Raw genomic sequence first — 25,937 nt, 5'->3', positions numbered from 1 at the left:
TCAAGATTTGTTACAGTACCCCTCTTATGAGTCTGTAAATTTCAAAAGTGATTCTTCTTAGTACAAAGTAAAAGACTGCAAAGGGTAGCATTCCAAGTATACGATAACATATGAGTGTCTTGCTGGTATTCATATTATTCATGCAGACAATCCCATTCTCCGTCCATGAGCAAGGACTGTTCTATTTATGTTAAAGCTGAGGTAAGTGGAAAGAGTGTACATCCTCTTTGTGCATTAGTTATTATCTCTCCAATGACTCTATTGTTAATTTCTTCAACTACTGTTAAAAAGTACAATACATCTCTTTACTATATTTGATCATGAGGGAAGCTACGACCTCCTACATTATTCACAGCTTGTCAAAAAAGAAGAAAACAAAGAGCTTCAGTTTGTTGAAAAACCCTTTTTTGCATTTAAATATCAAATAGGTTTTTTTACAAATAATAAAAAATAGATTATTTTTAAATTATCAATAAATAGAGCTGATGGATAGATATCATCAATGGCCATTTATGTGATATGAGGATTCTAAAAAATGCTCTCGTGCCTGTGTGTATGCTAAGTCGTTTCAGTCGTGTGTGACTCTTTAAAACCCTACAGCCTGCAGCCCGGCAGGCTCCAATTACCCATAATTACTCTCTTTTGTGGCTTCCCTGGTGGCTCAGTGGTAAAAAATAGGCTGCAATGCAAGAGAGGCAGGAGAGGCAAGTTTGATCCCTGGGTCAGGAAGATCCCCTGGAGAAGGAAATGGCAAAGTACTCCAGTATTCTTACCTGGGAAATCCCATGGACAGAGGAGGCTGGTGGGCTACATTTCATGGTCACAAAAGAGTCAAACACAACTTAGAGACTAAACAACTTCCTTTTGCTCCCATGATGTCTAATATTTTAGAGTAGAAGTTCATTCCTTAAAGGTCTCTAGTTCCAGTAGCATGGCAGACTGAGTTAATGCAAAACCCCTCTTATACAGGAATGGTATATTAAACATAAAAGTAAGTGATAACCATAGATAAGTTCATGCACAGAAAAGGAAAATCTCTGGATGCTGAAACAAAGAAGAAAGGAAAGTCAGAGTGACAAGTGTATGAGTTAACCCTGCATCAACTTTGGGGTAGTTATTTGATCTGGAAACAGCAAGTGAATTGGGCTTTAATACCCACTGAAGGATAGAAGTTAAAGTCTTGAACCTAAGGGAGTTGGAAGTGAAATAATGCATAAAAACAGAAGTCTCCATAATGTTGAATTCCCAGGCTTGTAACTTGCATAGGACAGAAATCCAAGTTAATACTAGCTGGAAAATGAACATATATATTGGTTAGTACAAATCTATGATACTTCTGTGGATCTGGTATAAGCAAACAAAAAATCACTCTGGGTCACATGAGACTCCCACAGTGGGGGGTGGGGGGACGGAAAGGGGACAAGCCATTTGAAGATGATTTCGAATATAAAAAGTTATAAAACACAAGTAAATGAGCCATCATGACCAAAAGTCAGCAAACACACAACACATTATTACTAGAAATAATAGAAAGAACGTCCAAATAAGATGGCTCAGTGGTAAAGAATCTGCCTGCAATGCAGGAGACGCAGATTTGATCCCTAGGTTGGGAAGATCCCCTGGAGGAGGGGGATATGGCGACCCACTCCAGTATTCTTGCCTGGGAAATGCCATGGACAGAGGAGCCTGGTGGGTTACAGCCCAAAGGTTGCAGAGTTGGACATGACTGGGCATGGAAAATTATTAAGTATGTCTAAAATGGTTAAACAGAGAAGGCAATGGCACCCCACTCCAGTACTCTTGCCTGGAAAATCCCATAGACGGAGGAGCCTGGTAGGCTGCAGTCCATGGGGTCGCTAGGAGTCGGACACGACTGAGCGACTTCACTTTCACTTTTCACTTTCATGCATTGGAGAAAGAAATGGCAACCCACTCCAGTGTTCTTGCCTGGAGAATCCCAGGGACGGGGGAGCCTGGTGGGCTGCCGTCTATGGGGTCGCACAGAGTCAGACACGACTGAAGCGACTTAGCAGCAGCAAGATGGTTAAAGTAGTCAGTCAGTGAAGTTGCTCAGTCATGTCCGACTCTTTGCAATCCCATGGACTGTAGCCTACCAGGCTCCTCCATCCATGGAATTTTCCAGGCAAGAGTACTGGAGTGGGTTGCCATTGCCTTCTCCAGGGGGTTTTCCCGACCCAGGGATCAAACCCAGGTCTCCCGCACTGCAAGCAGAGGCTTTACTGTCTGAGCTACCAGGGAACCTAGTCGTTGGAACCATAAAGTAGTCCAAAGTAGTCACAGTTCCAAAGTAGTCATTGGAACCATAAAGAACAAAACTCAATGAAAAACAAAATAGGATACCTGAAAAAGAACTTAGTAGAAATTCCAAACTTTAAAATATAATCTTTGGAATTAGAAGCTCAATGGAGAAGTTAAACTGCAGATCAATACAAATGAACCAAGTTTGGGACTTCTCTGGTGGTCCAGTGGTTAAGAATCTGCTTTCCAAGGCAGGGGACACAGATTTGATCTCTTGTCTGGTAACTAAGATCCCATGTGCCTTGGGGCAACTAGACCCTGTACCACAACTACAGAGCCCATGCAAAGCAACTACTGAAGCCACCATGCCCTACAGCCTTTGCTCTGCAACAAGAGACAAGAGAAGCCTGCTCACTGTAACTAGAAGCTTGTGCATCGCAATGAAGACCCAGCACAGACAAAATAAAATAAAAAATAAAAACAAGTGAACTAAGTTGTAAGAATTATAAGTAATAGATATGATAAAGTTAAAGCTCAACATTCACAAAACTAAGATCGTGACATCTGGTCCCATCACTTCATGGGAAATAGATGGGGAAACAGTGGAAACAGTGTCAGATTTTATTTTTGGGGGTTCCAAAATCACTGCAGATGGTGATTGCAGCCATGAAATTAAAAGATGCTTACTCCTTGGAAGGAAAGTTATGACAAACCTAGATAGCATATTCAAAAGCAGAGACATTACTTTGCCAACAAAGGTTCATCTAGTCAAGGCTATGGTTTTTCCTGTGGTCATGTATGGATGTGAGAGTTGGACTATAAAGAAAGCTGGGTACAGAAGAATTGATGCTTTTGAAGCGTGGTGTTGGAGAAGACTCTTGAGAGTCCCTTGGACTGCAAGGAGATCTAACCAGTCCATCCTAAAGGAGACCAGTCCTGGGTGTTCATTGGAAGGACTGATGCTGAGACTCAAACTCCAATATTTTGGCCACCTCATGCAAAGAGTTGACTCACTGGAAAAGACTCTGATGCTGGGAGGGATTGGGGGCAGGAGGAGAAGGGGATGACAGAGGATGACATGGCTGGATGGCATCACTGACTCAATGCACATGAGTTTGGGTGAACTCCAGGAGTTGGTGATGGACACGGAGGCCTGGCATGCTGCGATTCATGGGGTCGCAAAGAGTTGGACATGACTGAGCCACTGAACTGAACTGAACTGAAAAGTTGTCTGGAATGAGGTAGAGAGACAAAGACTTGCAAAACATTGAGTAAGAAATTTAACACCAGAATGAAAAGTACAACACAGGTCTAATGGAATTCTATAAGGAGAGTCCCTTGGACTGCAAGGAGATCCAACCAGTCCATCCTAAAGGAGACCAATCCTGGGTGTTCATTGGAAGGACTGATGCTGAGGCTGAAACTCCAATACTTTGGCCACCTCATGCAAAGAGTTGACTCATTGGAAAAGACTCTGATGCTGGGAGGGATTGGGGGCAGGAGGAGAAGGGGACGACAGAGGATGAGATGGCTGGATGGCATCATTGACTCGATGGACGTGAGTCTCAGTGAACTCCGGGAGTTGGTGATGGACAGGGAGGCCTGGCGTGCTGCGATTCATGGGGTCGCAAAGAGTCGGACACGACTGAGTGACTGATCTGATCTGATCTGATAAGGAGAGAAGAGGAACAAAATGATTGTGAAAATAGCTGAAAATTTTGCATGCCTGGTAAACCATAATAATCTTTTATGAAACAAATCCACGGCAAGATAAATTAAAAAAAAAAACAAAAACAACCTACAGCAAACTCCATTGTAGTGAAATGGTAAAATGTCCAAGAAACAGAACAACTAAAATAATCACGGGAAAATTCATTGTTAGCTGTGATTGCCTTCTTATTAAAAATTGAGTTCTAAATATACTCTAATTAGTAAAATGGGTATTATGCGTGGATTAGAGGGTTTTTGGCTGAAAAATTCAAAACTTAAAAATCATATAGGTACTAGAGGAGGAAAAACCCCTCATTTCTCAAATCCAATAATCTTGTGACTTTAATAACTGTTGCACGACAGGAGTTTAGGTATTTGATTAGAGTCTTTCTAATAGAATTCAAATATTTCTAAGTATTATGCTCTGACAACAGAGATTCATCTATTAATACCTGTCAAAATACCCCTGCCCCTGGTCCCAAATACATCATATACAGAAAAAACCAAGGCAGGAGAAGGCGTGAAACTAACAACCTGTCATTTTTGTTCACTAATAAGTGGTTGATCATGTAGTGGGCCAGCAAGTACATCCATGTCATAAATATCTGATGATAATTATCCCTGCCAAATCCTCCAGCTTGAGGGGAAGCCTCTCTCTTTAGAATGTTTTTCATGAAGGGCTACTGCACTTTCGAGGTCTTCCAAGAAAAGTGATCACAGTCTGTTTCCTAGAGGAGTCTGATAAGAAGTCAGAGTCTCCCTCTGTGGAAGGTCTGGCTGAAAGCATACTGAGTTGTTATCCTTTGGCAGAGTATCCTGAGCTCTAGGAGATAAAAAATGCTTGGGAGTTGGTCTGAGAAGAGAAAATTAACTCCAGACTTTGCATACCATCTCTAATGATGAGTAGCCTTGGTCTTCTGGAGAAACTTAAGGTCTCCTACCTTTCTCACCTGAAGGGGTCTGAATGGTGTTTTCTATTAAACTTCACATAGAATAACAGGGACTTCATCTTTTTTTGCTCCAATAATTCTTTTGATCTTTCCAGTTCAGACATCCATTCCCAGGGAAACTGAGATCACCTGGAACCACTGCTTCACCTCTTCTCTCTTCTTAGACTTCAACCAATTTAGATGTTAACCATTCTCTTTCAAATATTCTCAACTCCAAGATCTCTTCTTATTCAATGAGATAAAGAGGATAAAGCACAGGCTGAGGGAAGTGCTCAAGAAATGACAGCTAAAACCACTACCATCACTACTGCTAACATATATAACCTCTTGCTTGTCATTCGATCATATCAGCCTGTATAGCATATAATCCTGGACTGTTAAACATTATTGTAGAAATAATAGATCACTAATGGAGTCACTGGGTCATGTAGTCAGATAATGGTAAATTCATGCTTCCACCCTTAACTACCAAGCAATTCTGGTTTTTTAGTCAATTTTCTGTATTCTAAGATGACTCCAAACCCTTTCCCCAACACCTCAAATCTCCTATCCACCACTTACTCCCATCACTGTCATTTTCTTGCTTCACCAAAAATAAAAATAAATAGAAACCACCAGAAAGACCCCCAACTTCCAGGCACCAAATTTGCAAACCCCTCTGCTTTTGCACCTGTTTTCCCCTGCTTTCCTCCTCTGCCAACAGGAGAGGATGGTTTACTGCTAAAGGCCAGTGAATCCATGCTCTCTTCCACTCTCTGCATCTTCACCCACATATTTTCAATCTCTCTCTCCACTGGTGCCTTCTCATCAATATTTCAAAACAGTCCACTTTCAAAAATTCTTTTCATTCCAGCTACCTTATTTTTCTCTTGTTCTTCCCACCCAAACTATCAAAAAATGTTGTCCACCTTGGCTGTCTCTATTTACTTTCCATTCATCCTTTATCATTGCAATCTGCTTTTTCCATTCCTACATTCCACTGAAACTGTTATTTGCTTTATCAGTAACTCCAATAAGCCATTCTCTGATCTCATTTAACCTCCCAGCCACCTTTGCTATTATTAACCAATTCCTCTAACTGAAACAGTTTTTTAAAAAGCTCACTTTCCTAGAACACTTACCTCTCAGACTGCTTCTTGTGAGTATTCTTTGCAGTCTCTCTCCTCTCTGCTGCTGCTACTGCTAAGTCGTTTCAGTCGTGTTCGACTCTGTGCGACCCCAGAGACAGCAGCCCACCAGGCTCCCCCGTCCCTGGGATTCTCCAGGCAAGAACACTGGAGTGGGTTGCCATTTCCTTCTCCAATGCATGAAAGTAAAAAGTGAAAGTGAAGTCGTTCAGTCGTATCTGACTCTTCACAACCCCATGGACCACAGCCTAAAAGGCTCCTCCGTCCATGGGATTTTCTAGGCAAGAGTACTGGAGTGGGGTGCCATCTCTCCTCTCTATCCATCTCTAAACATCGAGTTCCTTAACACTGTGGTCAAGGGCTCTATTCTATCCATACTATTAAATTAATTAAACAAGGAGGCCATTAGACCAAGGTGTCTCTAATGCCTTGGTGGGCTATGTAAGCAAACCCAAGTCTAAGTGTGTATATGCCTCAAGATTATGAAATCTAAACACTGAAGACAACAATCAAAGATAGCTAACTAGGCTTTCAGCTGTAGCCAATCAAATAATTTCCTTCCTTTGCTTCTGCACTTTTTATGTCATTCCCTGGCTTCTGTCCCTGCTCCAGGTTTGGTGTTGCCCAATTCCAATCAATTTTTCTCATGTAAATCCTTAAATTTTTTACTATGCCTCCGTTTATTTTTTAACAATACTCTGTATCTCATTCCCTCCAATTCACCTATATGCTATATCCCCTTTTAGATGACCCTCCTGATCCATACATGAAAATACTTTCTAATTCCTTAGGCATTCTGCCTCCATTGATGTTTCTGCTGTGCTTTACATCTGTTTCCCAACCCAAAAATCTGACACCATCCTGACTTTTTCCCTGTTTCACTCTTCATATCCTATCAACTATGAAACTCAGGCCATTCTTGCTGAAATAGCTCTTGAATCATTTCAACCAACATGCAGCCCACCATTATGTCACATCTCCTTAAGGGATCTGCCAGTTTCCGACCCTGTCTGTTCTAATCCATCTCCACACAAAATCAGAGTGATTCTTCAGAATCTTCAGAATCATACCACTCTTATGCTTAAAATTTTTCAGCTTCTTGTTGCCTTTAAGATACAGCTCTATAAACCCCTTAGCATGTCCTTCGAAGTCTCATTCTTCACTCCCCTCTCTGCAAGCAATCTTTATTTTGAACTTTGAATTCCTAGAATGCAAGGCTGCAGTCTGAGCGGCTTCCTCAGCTCTTTTTTTCTAAATTGCCTATTTAATTAAACTATAATGCTTTGCATAATTCTGTTCGTTTCTGCCAAACATCAACATGAATCAGCCACAGGTATATGTCCCTTCCCTCTTGAACGCTGTTTTTTCTTCTAATAAATTTTGCACTCGATCCTTAAGCTCAACTTTAGGTATCATTTCTAGAACTACCTGACACCCCGTTCTGTTTGAAGTCCTCTTTAGATGTTCTCAAGACATCCTATACTTATCTAGCCATTAACAGCAGTACTGTTTTGTAATTGCTTACTCCTTAGTCAACAGCTCCACATTACTGTAAAGTCCTTGGAAGGCAGAAACCAGGTGTTCTGAAACTTTGCACCTCAAGGGCCTAAAAGTGTTTGACACACAGCAGTGGCTCAATTAATGTTTGTTGAATATTTAATTCCTTTTTCTGAAACGAAGGCGGCCAGAAGAACGCCAGAAAGACGAGAGTTTAGAGGGGACAGGGTAAAAAGTCTATAAGCAACAAGTAGGGTGGGCAGAGTACCTAGGTTTTTCCATAAACGGCGTGGGGCACTACGCCGTCTGTTTGCCTCTACCGAGGCCACGGCGACTTAGGGCTCGCGAGGCAATCGCAGGGAGCGCGCGCGACCCCACGCAAGGAAGGACAATAGCTTGGAACTCAGCCTCGTGTTTCCGGTGGGACAGGCTCGCGCTCGGCCGGTGAGACCTTGGGGTGGGGGCTTCGAGCCCGGCCCACGGCGAGGAAGGCGCGGCACCCAGCGTTCCCGCCGCCACCGTCGCGCCGCCGCCGCCGGCGCCCCCTCCTCCCTCACCGTCGCCCCGCCCCGCCCCGCCCCGCCCCGCCCCGGAAGTGACCTGAGGCCCATCCGGAACCTCCGGGCCGGGTGGTGCAGCGTCACCAGCCTAGCCGGTGCGGGGCGGGCGGAGCGGCCGCTGCAGCCGCCAACGAACCCGGGACCGCGCGGAGACAGCAGCGAGCCGGCCAGGGGAGGGGGCCCAGCGATCGGGCCGAGGGCGACGGGCCGCCGGCGGCCGCAGGGCGACGACGACGCGGAGGAGGCGGAGCCCGGAGAGGGGTGGGGGCCGGGGAGGGATAGGGTGGGAGGGGGTTAGGGGGCTGTTCCTGGTCTCATGGAGCCGGCCGAACGGGCGGGCGGCAGGGATCCCCTGGAGCCGGGCGGGCGCCCGGGTCCGGACCCCCAAGGGTTCGTCCCGCAGAAGGAGATCGTCTACAACAAGCTGCTGCCCTACGCCGAGCGGCTGGACGCCGAGTCCGACTTGCAGCTGGCCCAGATCAAAAGCAACCTGGGCCGGGCGGTGCAGCTCCAAGAGCTGTGGCCTGGGGGCCTCTTCTGGACCAGGAAACTCTCCACGTAAGTGTGCCAGGGCTTGCAGGATGGGCCGGAGGCAAAGGCTCGGTGTGAGGGCGTCCGCGGTCGGGGGGAGGCTCTTTGTCCGCAGCGGACCGCTGGACACCCTCCGACTCTGTCTCGGTTCGGGCGGATCGTTTCTGTGCAGTAAGCCCCAGAGTCGCGACTCGAGCCTCCCTGCCGCTTTCCCACGGGATCTCCCCGGTCCTCACCAGCCCGCTACGTCCTTCGCAGGTGCTTCTCCCCAAGGTTTCGGGTTGTTGTCTTCCGATATTCGGGGCCCCAGGGAGCCGGAAGGCCACTGGACCCCCAGGGAAAGAGATGGGCGGTCCCCCTAGGGTTCTTGAACCTTTGCGGGTGACGGGAGGGAGCAGAGGATTCGGGCGAACAACTTTTGACTTTTCCTGGTGTTGCCTCCGGTTCTTTCTTCCCCTACGGTTCCCTGCCTCTTCCTATCTCTCAATTCGTGTCTGATAACTTTCTGAATGGGAAGGAGGCTGTAGGGAACTTGTAGGTTCTGCTTTTGGGGGCTTTCTCAGGCTTTGTGGGTTTGCTTGAAAAGATTGATTTAAAATTAGCCCTAAGCGCGTTCTTGGGCCGTGTACCAGACGTTGATGTTGAGAATGGCGAGTCTGAGAACCTCGGGAAAAGTGTGTTACTCCTGTGTGACATTTCCTTTGGAAATGTGCGATACTAAGGAAAACAGAGAAGAGAGCTGTCAGGTTGTCCTGGGCGTTATTAGTATCGGGCTTGTGTTAGTTTATGAGCTGTTCAGATGAATATAGATTACTTAAATCAGTTTCAGTTCTATTCTTTGTTACTTTGGGGGGGGGGGGAGCGCATAACCTGGCTGTAAACAGAGTAAAATACAATTGGGGGAAAGGTTAGAGACTTTATTTGCTAGGTGGGCATCTTCACTGTGTCAGAAGAACTTTTTTAAAAGAGAATTTTGCTGTATCTTGTTTGGTTAACTGTACATAAAATCCGGTAACATTATATGATCACGCTTGTGGGTATGGATGGGTGAACACACAAGACATAAGTCACTTATCCAGTGTTTACCCAAATCTGCTGAGTGAACTGGGTGATGACTCAGGGTTTTGCAATGCAATAGTCTTCTCTACATTTCCTCACAGGATGATTCTTACCGGCCAATTATTAGGGAGCCTCTGACAAATTTCTCATTCCTAAATGGCTGTGGTGGTGGAAATAATTACTTTTTAAGTTAAGGAGTAAAACTAAAACAGTTAGTTTGCCCTTTTCAAAGAGTGACCATAAAATGTCAAGGTTAACAACTCTTCTCTTGATTAAAGTGTAAAGAAGTTTGTGGTAGGGAAAAGAATCACTTTTAGTCACAACAGAAGAATGTTTTATAAATGATTACAATTCATAGTTTTTTTCAAGTGAGTTTCCTAGGTTTTTGCATTACTTGGGCACTGTAAAAATAAAGTTATTTTGTCAGTTCCAGTAATTCCTCATTTTAATCACTTAGATTAGATTTTTCAGAGAATAACCATTTTGGGGACACAAACAGCTCCTTTTAGCATCAGGATGTATAAATAGACCAGTGTGTGAATTTGTATCAGGTTTGGATATATTGAAAATCTACACAGGCATAGTTAAGCACTTTTTTTCTGACATTTTAATTGTTACTAAGCTTTGCAAGTTAACGCCAGGATATTTATTGTTTTGGGCTTGTTAGGTATCTTTACCTGGAAAGGGCTAAAAATACAGTGGAGAACAGTCCTTGGTCTTTAGGGCAAGATTGCAGTTATAAGGCTTAAAAACCTGCAAACCTCAAACCATTTATTTTTTAATTAACCAGGAAGAAGTGCTAGTAGATAGAATTTTATTTTGGAACCTTGTTTAAATTCTGCAAGCTGATTCTTGGGATTGCGCTATGACATTTTGAACTTGGTGGGACATGTTGTAATCTTGGGTGTATTTTTTTCTCCTGTCGTGTTAAGGTGACCTGCTTATAGTTGTGCTTGTTTTTTAAGCCTTGTGTGTGTTGCACAAGTTTACATCTACAGGAGGCCAAAACATGTGATGATCGCTGGTAGTTGCCTTAGTAGTGACCATACGTAGTACTTTGTAGAAAAATGGAAAGTAGTAGTGAAAATAAAATCTAATTTCTCCCACTAGCTCTGTGATTGTGTGTCAGTATGCGTGTGAGAGAAGTGAGGGAGATGGACTAAATAATTCCTGAGAAACATTCCTGCTCTGGTATGATTTTTTTTTTTTTATCCTGTAAAGCCTAAAATAAGCCAGTGTGTATCTTTCTACAAGGACTGTTGGAGCAGTTTGTAAAGTACTGGAAATAGTTGCCCAGATCAAGTGCATTCCCAAAGAAGCCCAGAATGTAAATACTGTTCAGGGATACTGGGAGTGGATCCCCGACCAGTACATCCCCAATCTTGGTGTTGCAGGACTGGGTAGAGTTCTCCTTCAGGAAATACTCAGACTCTCCCCTCCAATTTTTTTTTTTTTTTTTTTTTACTTTCTGTTTTATTTTGATGGCTGTAATTACCTTTCAAGCCTTCTTAAGACTTGCAGGTCTCTTTAGCAGTTCTCTGTGAAGAAGTTATTTCTGTGTATTTTAGAAATTGTCCTCGTGATATAATTCAAGGTCTCTTGTTCAGACAGCTTAAAGTATTAGTACTGCATGTTGAGGAGAGATTGTGTGACATAATACATCAGGGGACTAGTTTTTAAGAAGCAAGGAAACAAATCAGAGAAAAGAGGTACAAACTAGTGGTCTTTGGAACATAGCTGTCAAGACACCTCCTGGACACTGAGCAAAAGATATCTGTAAATAATTGGTTTGGCCCATGTGGAGAATGAAAGGAGTTGAAGAAAGGTAATCTTGAAGTTTGCGTTTTCTTCCTTGTCCTCTTGGACTTTTCCTGAGAGGCAGTGAAGTCTAGGCTAAAGAGGTTTATCTGTACCTGGCTTTGCTACTGTTGCCATCTTGGTCTTGCTTAACCCTTCTTAGCTTTAGAGTCCTCTTCTGGAGAGTGGGAGTGTAGACTAGAAATGGTTTTTCAAACCTAAACTTAGCAGCAGACTGTTTCATAAAAGCAAAATATTAAACACAAATTTCTTTTTTTTTTTTTTTAAACACAAATTTCGATCATTTCTTTTGTGTTTCTTATTTTTAAGTAGAATTTTTATTTTAGCAGAATATGTGAATTTGGAGTATTATAGAACAAATTTAGATGCTTTGTTTCAGTGGAAATGTTACAATTTTCTGCAGTTTTATAATGAAATGATTGTATTACACTGAGAATCATTTCATTTGCTAATTAAACTGTAGTTCCCATGGTTAATTATTATTAAGAATATTATGTAGCCTTACTAGATAGGAATTGGATTAAACTGAATCATGTATTTAATTAGATTATATAACCACTGGGAACTTGTTTAGTCAAGATAAACATTATCAAATATATTAACCTCCTCTCTGGAAAGTAATTCGTGACCACAGGAACACCCAAATCACATCATCTCTCTGTTGGAGAAGAAAGAAGAAAATGCTAAACACTAAATCTCAGTTGTCCATTAATATGATGTACTTAACAGAATATCTAATATTTGAGTATTGAAATTGTGAAGTACACAATAAAGATAAGCTTTTTATTTGTAAAAGAATCTTGAAATCTTGGCAAATTGCCATATTCGTCAGTGAGAACCAGTTAGAGAAAGTGATAGAAATAGAAAAAAGTTTGTCTTTGTTATTAAATGGCCACACTCAAAACAGGACCCTAAATTTTGTAGTGAGAAAGTTGATTGTTCATAGGGAAAAACAAAATAAATGAATTAATTGATTTTGGAGACAAGAATTTTTCTGCTAAAGTTGTATGATGAGTTATCTTTCACGTTTTTGTTTTGTTTTAAATTAACATACTATTCTTTAGAGCAGATTTAGGTTCAGAGCAAAATTGAGCAGAAAGTGCAGAGTTCTCATTTACCCCCTGTCCCTACATAGGCATACGTTTGATTTTTCATAGCAATGTCAAACATCGATTTTTAAAAATATTTGAGGCCCTTCCCATTTTCCAGGGATTTTTCTTTTAACATGTCTTGTCAGTTTTCTTTTCTCTAGCTAACTGGCTGCTTCTGCCAGAGTCTCATTTGTCATTGACAGACTCTTTTTTTTTTTTCCTGAGTTTTAAAGATAGAGTGAAACATTCCATTTTATTAGATTACATGTATATTGAACTTAGCATGTTAAGATTTAAAAAAACTATCACCAGTAGAGATTAAATAGCTTGCTAAAGTCACATTTTGCCAAGTGGCAAATCCCATTAAATTTTTTTTAATTAATTAATTTTAACTGGAGGCTGATTACTTCACAATATTGTGGTGGTTTTTATAATACATTGACACGAATCAGCCACAGGTGTACATGTGTCCCCCATCCCTCCCAACCCTCTGGGTTGTCGCAGTGCACCGACTTTGAGTGCCCTGTTTCATGCATCAAACTTGGACTGCTGATCTGTTTCACATATGGTAATATACAAGTTTCAATGCTGTTCTCTCAAATCATCCCACCCTTGCCTTCTCCCACAGAGTCCAAAAGTTTGTTCTTTATATCTGTGTCTCTTTTGCTGTCTTGCGTATACAGTCGTTGTTACCATCTTTCTAAATTCCATATTATATGTGTTAATATACTGTATTGGTGTTTTTCTTTCTGACTTACTTCACTCTGTATTATAGGCTCCAGTTTCATCCACCTCATTAGAACTGATTCAAATGCGTTCTTTTTAGTAGCTGAGTAATATTCCACTGTGTATATGTACCACAACTTTCTTACCACTTGTCTGCCAGTGGACATCTAGGTTGCTTCCGTGTCCTAGCTATTGTAAACAGTGCTGCGATGAACACTGGAGTACTTGTGTCTGTTTCAGTTTTGGCTTCCTCCGTGTGTATGCCCAGCAGTGGGATTGCTGGGTCATATGGCAGTTCTATTTACAGTTTTTTAAGGAATCTCCACACTGTTCTCCATAGTGGCTGTACTAGTTTGCATTCCCACCAACAGTATAAGAGGGTTCCTTTTTCTCCACACCCTTTCCAGTATTTATTGTTTGTAGACTTTTTAATATAGCAGCCATTCTGGCCAGGGTGGGACGGTACCTTATTGTGGTTTTGATTTGCATTTCTCTGATGAAGAGTGATGTTGAGCATCTTTTCATGTTTTTGTTAGCCATCTATGTGTCTTCTTTGGAGAAATGTCTGTTTAGTTCTTTGGCCCAATTTTTGATTGGGTCGTTTATTTTTCTGGAATTGAGGTGCATGAGCTGTTTGTATATTTTTGAGATTAATTCTTTGTCAGTTGCTTCAATTGCTATTTTTTCTCCCACTCTGAAGGCTGTCTTTTCACCTTGCTTATAGTTTCCTTCATTGTACAAAAGCTTTTAAGTTTAATTAGGTCCCATTTGTTTATTTTTGTTTTTATTTCCATAGAGGGTCATAGAAGATCTTGCTATGATTTATGTCAGAGAGTGTTTTGCCTATGTTTTTCTCTAGGAGTTTTATAGTTTCTAGTCTTACATTTAGATCTTTAATCCATTTTGAGTTTATTTTTGTGTATAGTGTTAGAAAGTGTTCTAGTTTCATTCTTTTACAAGTGGTTGGCCAGTTTTCTCAGCACCACTTGTTAAAGAGATTGCCATTTCTCCATTGTATATTTTTGGCTCCTTTGTCATTGACAGATTCTGATGTGAATAGTTGTCTGACTTTTTTCTTTAAGTATTTTTTATTATGGAAAAATGCTAAACATACACAAGAGAGGAAAGAATAGTATAATGAACCTAGGTGTACCCATCACCCGTGTTCAGCAGTTATCAACTCAGGGCCAATCATGTTCCTCCTACCACCACACCCTTAGACCTTTTTTTTTTTTTGAAGCATATTCTTCATTCATAAATATTTCTGGTATATATCTTTAAGGGAGAAGGAATGAAACAAAAAATCAATACCAATGGCATTTTCAAACTTTAAAAAAAGTAACAATTTATGTTGATCAGCCTCATGAAGTTGATTTGACTTTTTTGTAGAATTTGTGATTTTACTCTTGAGTTTCCATTTCATTTGCATGGTTTTGTTTAAGGTTTACTGTAAACAGACCTTGTGGACAGAGAGAAAAGAAATGTTCATTCATGAATGTTTTCATATTTTAACATCTTTCTTTCCCCCTCAACTTTGAAGACATAGAATCAGTCCTGGGGTAACAAAGGTCTGCCTTGAATTATCTCTTTTTTGCTTTTGGCTGTACTGTGAGGTTCATACATTAATACGCAGCCTGATGCAAAGTAGTAGAGGCAGGAGTCTGAGCAAATTATTTTGTGAGTGCCTTGTATGGGATGGGCACTGTTTTTGACAATGGGATTATATCAGTGAAAGAATTTTGCCCTCCAGGGAAGTTCCAGAGTGTTCTTTTTCTTTTAGTGCACATTTTTGTTCATTTAGAACAGAGCAAGCAAGGTATAACTCCATCAAAAAATTGGAGGGTGAAGAAAATATGAATGCTAAGCTCATTACTTAAAAATTCACACTCTTGACAAGTATGTTTTTCATGCCCTACATTGAGACACTGAAAAAGGCAGTTAGAAAAAAATTGGTAGAACAGTACCATTTGTTTTCTTTTGAGATCTGAATTTATTACTTAAAAACAATTTCTTCAAGTGCTCTTGATGAAGTGTTTATTAAATGAAATTGTCTTGAAGTAAATGGTCTTAATTGAAGTGAAAGAGGCAAATTCCTAATGTTTTTTAAGGGGCAATTACTAGTGACTTCTAAACCTGTTGTTGTCATTGTAGAACCTAGAGGTTCTCTTTCTGCTGTTAAATGCTACTCATTTCTAGTGAACCTCCCTCCCCAATTTTAAATATAAAATTCAAATCTGTGTTTCCCTCTAACCTTTGTAGGAAATTTAGACCTAAATCTCATGTGTACCATGTGAAAAGCAAGCTGAGAACATGATAATGAGAGCGACATCTAGCAAACAACCACCAAAACCCTCTGCATTCATTGAGACTGGCCTCTGAGTGTTAAAAGCAGCACATCCTGTAAATATTCCCATTTGGAATCCTAAAGTTGGCTACTTCCATATTTGGCCTAGGCATTTCTTCCCTTTTAGTGTACTCTCTTGTGATTCCTTATTCCTGCTTTTACGTTCTTTGTTTACCTACCTTCCCTCTACTGTGAGCTCTTTTGGGCTCAGAGTCTTTGATATTGACCTCTCCTTCATCGCACTGCCAGTGGCACCCACTCCAGTACTCTTGCCTGGAAAATCCCATGGACAGAGGAGCCTGGTAGGCTGCAGTCCATAGGGTCGCTAGGAGTCAGACATGACTGAGCGACTTCACTTTCTCTTTTCACTTTCATGCATTGGAGAAGGCAATGGCAACCCACTCCAGTGTTCTTGCCTAGAGAATCCCAGGGACGGGGGAGCCTGATGGGCCGCCGTCTATGGGGTCGCACAGAGTCAGACACACTGAAGCGACTTAGCAGCAGCAGCAGCAGCATTGCACCCCCGGCATATTGGATAGCATATATACATTCATAGGTACTCAGTAATGTTAGAATTAACAGTTTTGTTGTCAACTAAAACATTATGCAGTTTGTAATGAATTATTACTTTGACAGTCAAAATGGAGAAAAATGAATTTGGGGTCAGATCTGTTTTAATATTGACTTCCCTGGTGGCTCAGACGGTAAAGCGTCTGTCTACACTGCGGGAGACCTGGGTTCGATCCCTGGGTTGGGAAGATTCCCTGGAGAAGGAAAACGGCAACCCACTCCAGTACTCTTGCCTAGAAAATCCCATGGACGGAGGAGCTTGGCTACTGTCCATGGGGTCGCAAAGAGTCGGACACAACTGAGCAACTTCACTTCACTTCTATTTTAATATTGGGTTCAAAAGAAAGTGTATATTTAACCAAAGAAGTGGAGGGAAGGAGCCATCTTGGTTGAGGAAGAGAATGGTGTAACCTAAAGGGAGAGGGAGTGTAAAGGGAATGGGTTTTAACAGTTATTTAGAGAAGAGAGCAGATTGTATCGGTTGCATCAGGGACTTTGAAATCCTCATTTAAAAATAAAGCTATCATTATTGTTAAATATTTAGTGTTTAAAAATTTAGAGTATTGTTACTACAATTTTTTGATAGATGAACCATAAAATTTTGCAATGGTCATTACCTTTTTATGCTAATTTGGCTTTAAAAATAATAATAATACTTAGATCCTAAATTTTAGAGTTAAGAAAATGTAATAAAAGCCTTTTCCCTTTCTAAGAAAAAACCTTAACACCATTGCAGCTGTGAAATGGATGTGAAAATAGTATTTTAGTGCAAGTAAGTTTGAAATTGCTTAAGAATTATTAAAAATGCTTTATAATCTTGTAATGGTAGGCAGCTTAACTAGAATGTTAGGAATCTTTGGGTTGTTAAGTGTGGGTGTTTGATTTCATTTTCTGACAATTCTCTTTTTTCCTTTCTACTTAATTTTTTTAGTTGAAGTATAGTTGATTTTCGATGTATGTTACAGGTATACAAGATGATTCACAATTTTTAAAGACTGTACTCCATTTATGAAGCGAGAATCACTCAGTCGTGTCCGACTCTTTGCGATCCCTTGGACTATACAGTCCATGGAATTCTCCAGGTCAGAATACTGGAGTGGATAGCCTTTCCCTTTTCCAAGGGATCTTCCCAACCCAGGGATCGAACCCAGGTCTCCCACATTGCAGGTGGATTCTTTACCAGCTTAGCCACAAAGGAATCCATTTATAAATCCATTTATAAAAAGAATCCATTTATCCTGTAAAATATTGGTTATATTCCTTGTACTGTACAGTATGTCCTTGTAGCTTATTTTATACATAATAGTTTGTACTTCTTAATTCTCTCCTCCTATATTGCCCCTCCCTCTTACCTTTCCCCACTGGTAACCACTAGTTCTCTGTATGACATTTTCCTTTTTTAAGCCAGGGATGAAGGAAGTTTTTATAGCAAGAAATTTTATGAATGTTCATGAGTGCTTGTATTTTGGACACATTCCTGAAGAGTTTAGTTGGCATAGCTTGTGTTCTAAGGGAAGGTAGGTTATTTCCAGAGATCCTAATTAATAAAATGTTCTCAAAGTTCTGTCAACATATACAAAACAGAGGTCCCTGTTTGGTGTATAGCAGGAGAAAAGTTGTGATTTAACAATCTAGGAATGATTTTAGAAGTGTGATTTTTAAAATAAACTCAAAGTTTAACAGACAGATATCCTAAGACCTTTTCACTGTGTTGTTTTTTTTTTTTTTTTTTTGTGCGTGAAATTCTCATCATATTTCATCCAAAGGTTCATTTTTAAGTGTTTTAACCCAAATTTGGGGTTATGACCAAAGACCTGTGAATTCAGTTTAGTAGGTCTCAACCACTTTGGGTGTGATTTGGTTTGGTTTGTTGAACTAGAATTATTAGAGTGACTTTAGAAGTAATAAAGGTGAATGATCATGACCTTTGTTTCAATTATACATATGTTTTTGTGTATGCTACATTCTATATTTATTACTGTGGATTGTGGCCAAAAAATTTTGAAAGCTACTCATTTTTCAAGTTTCTTTCAATACTTTAGCTATATAATCCACACCTACTTATTGAGCTATCAAGATACAAAAGATGAAAATAAAAAGTCTCAACAGTTTAAAAATATCAGTGTGAGCATGCATGCTCAGTCGTGTCCAACTCTATGTGACCGTGTGGACTGTAGCCTGCCAGGCTTCTCCGTCCACGGGATTCTCCAACCAAGACTACTGGAGTGGATTGCTATGTCCCCCTCCAGGGAATTTTCCTGACCCAAGGATTGAACCCAGGTCTCCCACATTGCAGGCAGATTCTTTACCGCTGAGGCACCAAGGAAGCCCCCAAAATATCAGTAACCCAAGGGATTTTGCAAGAGAGCATTCCCTATTACCACTGAAGTGGGTAGCCATTCCCTTATCAGGGGATCTTCCTGACCTAGGAATTAAACCCAGGTCTCCTGCATTGCTTCCCTGATTGCTCAGTTGGTAAAGAATCTGCACACAATACGGGAGACCTGGGTTCGATCTCTGGGTTGGGAAGATCCCCTGGAGAAGGGAAAGGCTACCCACTCCAGTATTCTGGCCTGGAGAATTCCATAGACAGTCCATGGGGTTACAGAGTTGAACACGACTGAGCGACTTTCACTTTCACTTTCCCTCCTTCATTGCAGGCAGATTCTTTGCCAACTGAGCCACAGGGAAGCCCCACAGATTGTTAAATGAGTGATACAGATACTACCTACCATCTGTTGAGGGCTCAGTATGTGCCAGCAGTATGCTAAAGGCTTTATATTTGTTATTTCATTTGATTTTCACAATTAACTGTAGGTACATTTATTATCTCAGCTTCCCTGGTATTTCAAATGGTAAAGCGTCTGCCTGCAGTGTGGGAGACCTGGGTTCGATCCCCGGGTCAGGAAGATCCCCTGGAGAAGGAAATGGCAACCCACTCCAGTACTCTTGCCTAGAAAATTCCCTGGATGGAGGAGCCTGGTAGACTACAGTCCATGGGATTGCAAAGAGTTGGCCACAACTGAGCAACTTCACTGACTGACATTTATTATCTCAGTTTTACCTTTGAAGAAATGAATCTTAAGTTATGTAACAGCCAATTTGCTTGCTGACCACAGGGCTTTTGCTCTTAACCATATGTCCAGAGTAAGGAAAGCTGCCTGGGCTGTATCACCTGGGAAAACTGCAGCTGAGCCTTGAGATAGGATTTGATTAGGTAAGGAGGAATTTGGAGGAAGATGTTTAATGTGTGGGAACAGAGGTGGAGCAAATTGAGCACACGTGTTAGTCTGTACTCAGACCATCATATTGAAATAATCAGTTGTCTGTCCCTCTCTCTAGGCTGCATGCTGTAGGGCCATTTGTTATTTATTTTTGTTTCCATTGCCTGTTGCCATGTCTGGCTCTTAAATGATAGTACAACATTTCAAGAAATGAATGCCGCTCTTCTGTGCTTCAAGAGAGAAGCAACTGGGAGAAAAATAGAGGCATCATTAGGTGTTAATAGTGAATGACTTTACTAGAGATTGTTGTGTCAATTTTAGTAAGTGGTAGAGGACATAACTCTGACATATAATATGCTGAAGCTCCAGTGTGTTATTCAGCCTGTGGTAGGTGGGGGTAAAGAGGAGAGTAAACCTCGGGTCTCTTTGTTCCTTTAGTGCCTTCCATCAGAGGTATTATGCTACACTTGATGACAGACCTGGCTTTCAGGGTTTTGGAAACCTGCTCTCAGTGTGTTAAACCAGTTTGTTTAACTTGGTCAGATATTCATTGTCAGTTTGAAGGTTTTTTGGTTTTTTGTTTTAAAAATAGAACTAGCCGTGGAGGAGCTACAATACTTAAGTCATTGTATTTCTCAAGGTGTACTTGTACAGTCGGTTGCAAAAAAGTTTCTCAGTGTTCACCTTGTTTCATCTCTGTTAAGAGCTGAGAGTGAAATATTAGTGATACAGAGGTCCCTGCCACCACATTTTATAGGCATTGAACAGTGGTTTGAGCTTCCGTTGAGTAAAAAAAAAAAAATAAGTAGTAAACAATATCTGTATTATCATTACATTTGTGTTTTTGAAAAGTATATACATATGTACATTTGTATATAAATAAAGTCTGGAAGGATATTATCTAGGCTATTAACAGTCATAGGCAACAATTTTCAAATTTGTATGCTTGTTGTACTATTTGAATCATTTAAATAAGTATATATTGCTTTCCTGATAAAATAATAACTCCCCTCCTCCCCAGTAATATTTTCCTCTCAGTTCTCAAGGATGCAACTTATAGTTGGTTAAAAAAATAAAGGGAAGAAAATGTATAGGTTTATTGTCCCATCCACAGATTTCCAGCATGGTTCAGTATAGATGTTGAAGGAACATTGTCTTATAATCTATAACTTAACTCATTATTTATTCTCTGGGTTGCCCCCCCCCTTTTTTAAGGTATTAATTTTTTATATTTTTTAAAGGCAAATTATCTTAAGAATATACGTTTAGCCTCACAAGTAGTTAGAGAAATATAAATTGAAACATTGTATTAGTGTTATATTTTTAATGATTTAAGTGGATTTTAAAAAGCATAAATTATGCTCCCATCAGTCTGCTTAGGTGCTGCTACTGCTGTTAAGTCGCTTCAGTCGTGTCCGACTCCGTGCAACACCACAGACGGCAGCCCACCAGGCTAGGCCGTCCTTGGGAGTCTCCAGGCAAGAACACTGGAGTGGGTTGCCGTTTCCTTCTCCAATACATGAAAGTGAAAAGTGAAGGCAAGAACACTGGAGTGGGTTGCCGTTTCCTTCTCCAATACATGAAAGTGAAAAGTGAAAGTGAAGTCGCTCAGTCGTGTCCGACTCCTAGCGACCCCATGGACTGCAGCCCACCAGGCTCCTCCGTCCATGGGATTTTCCAGGCGAGAGTACTGGAGTGGGGTGCCATTGGTGCAGTGGTTCTCAAACATAGTGAGACATCTGGGAAACTTTCAAGAAAACAGCTGGTACCTGGAGCCCCATTCTAGCATAGTTAAATCAAAGACTGTCTCTCATACCTGTTAATCAATTATCTATCCCCATAGCCTTGTGAGGAAACTCAGGTTTCATACACATGCACTGAAGGTTAAATGACTTGCCCATGGGACTGACATAGAGCAGTTTGAATTCTTAGCAAGCTTGTAAAACCATTTTGTTCATGCTTGCTTGGCTATTGTGTTGAAATACATAACTGTCCTCTCTATCCAGAGTTGATTATAATGTTGGGAGTTGCAAAGCAACTTAACATGGAAACGTAAGACATCCTCCCCTGTAGATAGCATCTTTGTTGCCTTCGTCCCAAGCAGCAGTCACTTGGAATTAAAATCCTTATTTGGTTGTTTGTGATAATCTATTCCTTTTCTTGATCCTCAGTTTGACTTTTTTGAAGGGGAAATAGAACAAGTAATCTTCTTTTGGCTGTGTCTTCTTTTTTTTTTAATTTATTTTTAATCATTTTACAATGTTGTATTGTTTTCTCTTGTACAACAGTATGAATCAACCATAAGTATATATTTATCCCCTCCCTCTCGAGCCTCCCTCCCACCCCACCAGCTGTGTCTTCTTGTCACAGAAGGTTGCTTTTCTTGCTACCTAGAGCTGTCTTTTGTGCCTCCTGCCACCTCTTTCCCCAACTGCTCAGATTATACTGAACTTTAGTTCCCTATTCAGAGTCATGACAGCTCTCTAATCTTTCAAGATTGGGTTCAGTAATCACTTACATATAATGAAACTTTTGGTTAAAAAAAATCACAAAATTCTAATGATAAACTGCATTTATGCCCCTCCTTCAGTATATTACTTAGTTTTCTGGTAAATGTCTCCTTACATCTGATTTTGAGTTTGACCTAAAGGAACAATTTGGGTCATACTGTACATGTCATTTGTTCTAGAAATGCTTTTTGAATAAACACATAATTGAGCGAAAAGAGGAGAGGTGGGTTTATGAGGAAACCTTTCATTTTATCTGTTCATTTACTGTTTCTAGCAGTGAGAAGCTATATCTACATTTTTAACATAATGTATTTCAGGACTTAGTCATGGAATGAAGTCAAAGTAATTCTCCTTTAGATTTATCTGATAATTTTACCTTTTTAAATTTTTTCTATTTTGTGGCACCTTCGGAACAGCGGTTCCCTGGTGCTCAGACGGTAAAGAACCCACCTTCAGTGCAGGAAATCTGGGTTCGATCCCTGGGTTGGGAAGATCCCCTGGAGAAGGGAACAGCTACCCACTTCAGTATTTTGGCCTGGAGAATTCCGTGGACAGAGGAATCTGGCAGGCTGCAGTCCATAGGGTTACAAAGAGTTGGACATGACTGAGCGACTTGTATTTAGGAACAGAAGAGAAAGACTGGAGCTGATATGGTGTAGAGATAGTATATATATTTATTTTTTTGGTAGAGGGAGGAGTTGAAGTTACTGTGTGAAATAAGTTAATTTTGGAGTTGATCAAGGATTTCATTGATCATCTCAGTTTTCCTGGCTATAAAATACTTGTCGTTTAGCCCTAGCTGTCAGGTATTAAAACACATTTTAAAAAATTCCTGTTGTCTACAATTTTTTTTTTTTTTTTGCATTTGTGGGTGTCTCTTTAAAAAGTTTTTCTTGGAGTAGAGTCGATTTACACTGTTGTGTTACTTTCAGTTGTACAGCAAAGTAAGTTGTACATACATTCACTCTTTTTTAGATTCTTTTCCCATATAGGCCATTATAGAGTATTGAGTAGAATTCCCTGTTATGCCTCACTTTTTATTCAAATATTTTACATTTTAGTAGTTTTTATTATGTTAAGATTAACTCTTGCACTTTTCTTTAGAGATATTTCTAATTAATCATTTGTTGGTATTATGAATGGAGCAGTATTCAACTATTGTTCTTTTTTATTTGGGAGCCATACAGGAAGCCTGCTGACTTTTACAAAAACTGTTCTGCAAATTTTCTTATGTAGTCTAAAAGCGGTTTTTTAGTTGATTGTTTCAGGGCTCCCTGGTGGCTCAGATGATAAAGAATCCCCTTGCCATGCAGGAGATGCAGATTCGATCCCTGGATTGGGAAGATCCCCTGCAGAAAGGGAATGGCAACCCACCCCTGTATTCTTGCCTGGAGAATTCCATGGACAGAGGAGCCTGGCAGGCTATAGTCCATGGAGTCCCAGAGAGCTGGACACGACTGAGCGACTAATACTTTCAGATGTTTTAGGTATAATTATAGCATTGAAGTCATACTATTCTGCCTTTCCTGAAACAATTATCATTATTTTTGTTTCCTAGTTTACTTTTTAATCTAGATTCAGAATAATGCTGATTGATAACAGTAAGAATAGTCATTATTGACTGAATATGATTTTAAAGGAAGTACCTCATGGAGGAGTCTACCTTAAGTCTGAAAGGGATTATTTAATTGACTCATATGCATGCCTTTAAATGATTTGGTTTCTTTTTGTTACACTTGGTTAATATTTTCTAATTTACATTTTATTGTAATCAGACACAGGCCAATGTAATATCCACATGTTAGAATTAAGTAAGGTTTTGTTTGTAGTGTATTTTACAACCAGTGTTTATAGGTGTTCCACAAAAAGATCGAAAAAAAGGCATAGTTTCTGTAAGTTTACAATTTTTATTTGTGTCTTTTAAAGTCAGCTTTATTAATTATATAATTCTAATTACAGTTCCACTTCTGCTTTAGTGGAAGTCAGATTGAAGTGGTAAAGACACACTAATTGATTTTGTTGCTGTTCTTCAGCACATAAAGTTTAATTTTCTGTTTCAGGACTGTATAATAGTTGATATTGTATAATTGTATCAGGAGATGAGTAACCTCCGATGTTCTCTTTTTGTGATGTTAGTGGCCATCCTGCATCTGTTATAGATTGCAAAATGGTGATACCTTTTATTCTTTATGAACTTAATTTGAACATCTTTTGCAGTTAATTATTGTGATTTATGGGGCTTCCCTGGTGGCTCAGATGATAAAGCGTCCGCCCGCAATGCGGGAGGCCCCGGGTTCAATCCCTGGGTTGGGAAGATCCCCTGGAGAAGGAAATGGCAACCCACTCCAGTATTCTTGCCTGGAGAATCCCATGGACAGAGGACCCTGATAGGCTACAGTCCATGGGGTCGCAAAGAGTCAGACACGACTGAGCAACTTCACTTCATTTATTGTGATTTATGGTCTCACTTTTGGCTGATGAGAACAACTTGACTCCTATGCTCTTATTTATTTAAAAAATTGCTTTGGCTACTGTGCTGCTTGAAAAATCTTACTTCCCCCACCAGGAATTGAACTTGGACCACAGCAGTGAAAGTGCTGAATCCTAACCACTGGACCTCCAAGGAATCTCTCCTGTGCCCTTTTAAGTAGGAGTTGAGTAGTCTTTGATAAAGGGTCTTTTAATTAAGATAATAGTAGAAATGCAGAAATATTAATTACCTAGTTATAAGCATTGTACAGCAGAAGTTGATATGAAATATTTCTACATGTTAATTTTAATTATAATAGATAATGCCTGTTTCCTTTAAAACAGTTTGTATAAACAGAGGTATACAGAAGAACATGAGTCAGTATGATCATCAAGAAGTAATATTTTATAGTGTTTGTTTTATTTTTTAATCCTAATGCATGAATGTTTCTTTTTGTTTAGTTACATATTGTGAATGTTTTGTATCATGATATTTTATATGATGTTACATTTGACGTCTATAAAATTCTTTGAAAACAATTTTAAATGACTGCACTGTAGTCTAAAGGCACAAACCACAAATTTATTTAACAAATGAATTTAACAAATCATTCCTTTATCTGACTTTTAGGGTTTTTTCCAAGAAATACTTATTATTGCAAATGTGCATTGAAAAGATTTTTGGTATTTTGACTTTGATATTCTGAATTTTTATTTAGGGCATATTGCTGGATGTGATTTTTTTTTTTAAATCATCCACAAATGCTTTTAAGTACTTTTCAATGACAGTATTTAAATTCTGGCTTTTAAAATTTCAAGTTAAAGTTTCATTTTTTGTCTTTTAAGTAGGACTACCCAAAGTAAAGCACTTACTTAAGATTAAATTTCTTTGCCAAATGTCTTACATGTTTTATAATAACACAGTCTTAATGTTGCTTTAAAATGATGTTAATTTTACTTTTATTTGTGGATATATTTAGAACCTTAGAAACCAAGTGACTGCCTTGAAGAAAAATAATTGATGAACGACAAAGCCTGTATTGAAAACCAATTATTTTTAGCCTCTAGTTAAGCTCTAATTCTTAGTTCATGTCAATAGTACTGTATAATCTTATACTTTTTACTTAAATTTTCTAGAAATATATAGTAAACTTATCTTCAGGATGTATAGTAGAAAACCGTGACAGCATTGCACATTTGATTATATAATGACTGTTCCTGGTATGCTGCTGTCTTTACTTGAGATTAAAACATAAAGCGTTTTACTAATAACACTATAAGGTTGTGAGGAGGAAGCAGTTGAAAAGTGCTTCTGTATTTTACTGTGTTTTCCTCCTGTGGGAGGATGGAACCTAATGACTTGTCACCTATATATTCTGGATAGTTTAAGAAAATATCCTATTTGAAAATTCAGTCATGACTGTTATTAAGGTTTTGAAGTATTTTGATAGAAATTTTTAGTCCTAAAATTTAATGTGCAAATTAATTGGGA

At 39.8% G+C, this 25,937-nt stretch overlaps 1 protein-coding gene across 2 annotated transcripts in view; it reads left to right on the top strand.

The window, feature by feature from the left end:
• Nucleotides 1-8,410: 8,410 nt before the first annotated feature.
• PSME4 (proteasome activator subunit 4) overlaps nucleotides 8,411-25,937 on the top strand; it is a 100,235-nt gene continuing 82,708 nt past the window's right edge. Inside the window, exon 1 of one of the 2 annotated variants that reach the window (XM_059891311.1) lies at nucleotides 8,411-8,661. In XM_059891311.1, the coding sequence (XP_059747294.1) occupies nucleotides 8,420-8,661 (242 nt within the window). In that variant the 5' untranslated portion in view covers nucleotides 8,411-8,419. The remainder of the gene's footprint in view (nucleotides 8,662-25,937) is intronic. The other variant, NM_001205952.1, reaches the window with a different exon arrangement.

This window comes from Bos taurus, chromosome 11, assembly GCF_002263795.3.
Source record: "Bos taurus isolate L1 Dominette 01449 registration number 42190680 breed Hereford chromosome 11, ARS-UCD2.0, whole genome shotgun sequence".
Lineage (NCBI taxonomy): Eukaryota > Metazoa > Chordata > Mammalia > Artiodactyla > Bovidae > Bos > Bos taurus.
Note: the sequence above shows the minus strand (reverse complement) of the source record. Positions and strands in the feature narration are given on the sequence as shown.